The sequence below is a fragment of the Egretta garzetta genome, unplaced genomic scaffold (assembly GCF_000687185.1).
Source record: "Egretta garzetta isolate BGI_Z169 unplaced genomic scaffold, ASM68718v1 scaffold113, whole genome shotgun sequence".
Lineage (NCBI taxonomy): Eukaryota > Metazoa > Chordata > Aves > Pelecaniformes > Ardeidae > Egretta > Egretta garzetta.
Genome location: NW_009259115.1, coordinates 1,486,047 through 1,489,006, shown reverse-complemented (window position 1 = coordinate 1,489,006; position 2,960 = coordinate 1,486,047). Strand labels below are relative to the sequence as shown.

Genomic DNA, 2,960 nt, shown 5'->3' with positions numbered 1-2,960 from the left:
CTTATCGCTCCCTACAACTGCCTCACAGAAAGAGGGAGCCAGGGTGGTTGGGCTCTGCTCCCAGATGGGCGATGGGACGAGGGGAAATGGCCTCAAGTTGTGCCAGGGGAGGTTTAGGTTGGATAATTGGGAAAAATTCCTTCCCCAAAAGGGTTGTCAAGCGCTGGAATGGGCTGGCCAGGGAAGGGGTCGAGTCCCCATCCCTGCAGGAATTTAAAAGCTGGGCAGACACAGTGCTGAGGGACAGGGTTTGGAGGTGAACAGGTACAGGTGGACTCAATCTTAAAGGTCTTTTCCAACCAAAGAATTCTATGATTCCCATTTCTAATTACTTCCTTCAAAATTAACAAATATACAACATCTATTAACATTCAGATGTCCAACTCTGGGCTAAGTCAGCCAAAGAAAAAAGCAAGATTATATCACACTTTAAAGCTGAATGTAAGTTGTTATACATTAAATACTATGTAATACAGCTTGAGATGAAAGTATTACTGTACAACTCTTGATGTTTTATCAGCTTGCAAGAACGTAAGGCTCCAAGGTGGTATTTCTCAGTGGACACTTACCCTTCAGGAAAGTCTGAAGCTATCTACACACCAGAATTAGTACAGATGAGCTTTGAGCAGAATCATCGTTTCTTAAACATATTACATACTTGTTTCTTACTATGGGAAGATGAGAGTTCTTTTTCCCCAATTCTTACTAATGACTTGGCTATTTCACAGCTCCCTCATGATGAAAGTAAAAATTGTTATAGGTTATCATCTTTTTAGCAAAGCAACAGGAAAAAAAAATACTATCATAGGAATGATTATGACTGTAAAGCCCACACACCATTTAAAAAAAAAAAAATAAAAAAAAAAAATCACTTGACAAGGACAGCACAACACATTTGAGGCTGTTAAAACCTTACTAACTGAAAACACTTTCAAGTGTTAAGATTTTCTTTTTTTTTTTTTTTTAATGAGTTTATGTCCGTATCTGCAGTCCTGCAGAAGTCAAGTCAGTAGATTATAGGGAAGACTTTTCTTTTTTAAATTTTATTTTTATTCATAGAGGCATCTATAAAAGCTCACAGGGCAGTCAAATGCCAAACTAACAAACTTACATTACACCAAGCCTTTCAAAAGGATCTCGGCCAAACATGCATATTGGCTGAGATTCTTTCACACTCTTCATCGCTATGGGAGGTATAATCTTACGCTGTATGTAAAATCCTATCCTATGCCTCTGTGTATTTAACACAATCTACAGTCAGTCTTTCTGAAGGACTTTTCTAATCACTGATATTATTTCCCAGAACAAGGACTGAGATGAATGACCTGTAAGCATCTATTTGTATATTTAATGCATCTGTAGAAGCTTTTCTAGCCCAGGTTTCTGCTTCCTCTTACTGAGCAGAATCGCTCTACTTCTACTACCACCACTTTTGAAGTGGTAATGAACACCGCTTTTGCTCAAGTTAAGGCTGTGTTATGGTTTACTCGTACACTACAGTAACACCTGCATAGGCATCTGACCAGGAGAATTTAGTCTGATAAGCAACATTCAATGGGTGGGAAAGATACTTGGATATGTAAAACTATCGGCATAAATACGCATCTTGGAAGAGACAGTATCAATTAAACACAAACTGACTCCTTGACATCCTTGAAATGGGAGCTTTGAGACCAAAATAAGAGCATTAAGAATTTGGTGCCGTTTTGTTAAGAAACACTACACAAGAATAAACATCATACAGATTGTGTTTGTGGGCAAAAGTGAAGCTGGAGCACTGCTAAGAACATACAGGACAGTGCAGGAAACCTGGTAGTGGCACTGCTAGCAGCCCTAAAGCAAGCAGAATTCCAAGGTTAGTAGGAGACTGCAACAAGTGCCAACTCAAGGATGTCTCCTGCAGGAGAATATATATACACATCCCTGGAATTCTGGGCTGTGTTTTTAGCATGTTCAGCTTGCTGCAGCTTCCAGTGCTGTGTCATCATGCAAGACGTCCTTTAACATGAGAAAACTAGAAAACATACAGTCTTACTCTGTTAGATTTCTAGTCCAGAACTGAATCTCATGCATCAGATAGAAATCATCAGTTTTTAAGCGCAAACTGAACGTATGCTGGGATTTCTTTATGAAATGCTCTACAAGGACTGGCCATTAGGTGTCACCTTTGTACAGCATATGTATGACAACATTCTCCATTAAGTTCACCAATAAAACAGTTTGCGTAATAAAACGCCCAGTATACCAAGTTTTATAGAGTGCATCGAGCTAGCGAGCCAGCCTGTTTACATATGTTCTGCAAAACCGCTAACAATCCTTAGAAACTATTGTTTCAGTGGATTCATTCAGGTACTTCTTGCAGAGCTTTATACTAAGCTAGTTACTAATCTAGTCAGGCTACACAGCTACACAAATTCATGTGTTTTTATTTCAATATATTTCTGTAGGCTAGAACACTCACTTATTTACATCGCTTTTCCCACCCACAACTGGGCATTGATTTCCTTAGAATGACAGAGGTCCTTTCCACAATAGAATTGATGGACAAGCCACTCAGGATACCTTTGTTGTTTTTCCTCACCTCCAGGAGAGCATCCACAATTTTGTCTCTATACAAAGAAAAGAACGAACTGTTTATTTCACATTTCAAGCAACACATTTTGCACTTAGTTACCACAGATATTGGATCCATTACAAATCAGGGCAGAAATTAAATTCAAATACTCTCACCTGCTAGCCTCTGGATGAATTTCTTGAAGTTTCTTCATTAATTTGCTAAAGCTGGTCAAGTTCAATGTATTAGGAGAAATAAAGGCATCATATGAATTGGTGGAGAAAGGAGCAGATGTTTTCTGCAGGAAATTTTCTCCAGTATCCTAGAATTGCATCAAAATAAGCAAAAAGTGAACAGGTTAAGTATTGTACAAGTAATACAACATATCTTCACTATATAATAAACA

The 2,960-nt window shown here is 38.5% G+C and overlaps 1 protein-coding gene across 1 annotated transcript in view; it reads right to left on the bottom strand.

Annotated features, from left to right (window-relative positions):
* Nucleotides 1–2,461: 2,461 nt before the first annotated feature.
* RBM44 (RNA binding motif protein 44) overlaps nucleotides 2,462–2,960 on the bottom strand; it is an 8,799-nt gene continuing 8,300 nt past the window's right edge. Inside the window, 2 exon segments of the mRNA XM_035891072.1 lie at nucleotides 2,462–2,609; nucleotides 2,731–2,876. Coding sequence (XP_035746965.1) covers nucleotides 2,462–2,609; nucleotides 2,731–2,876 — 294 coding nt within the window.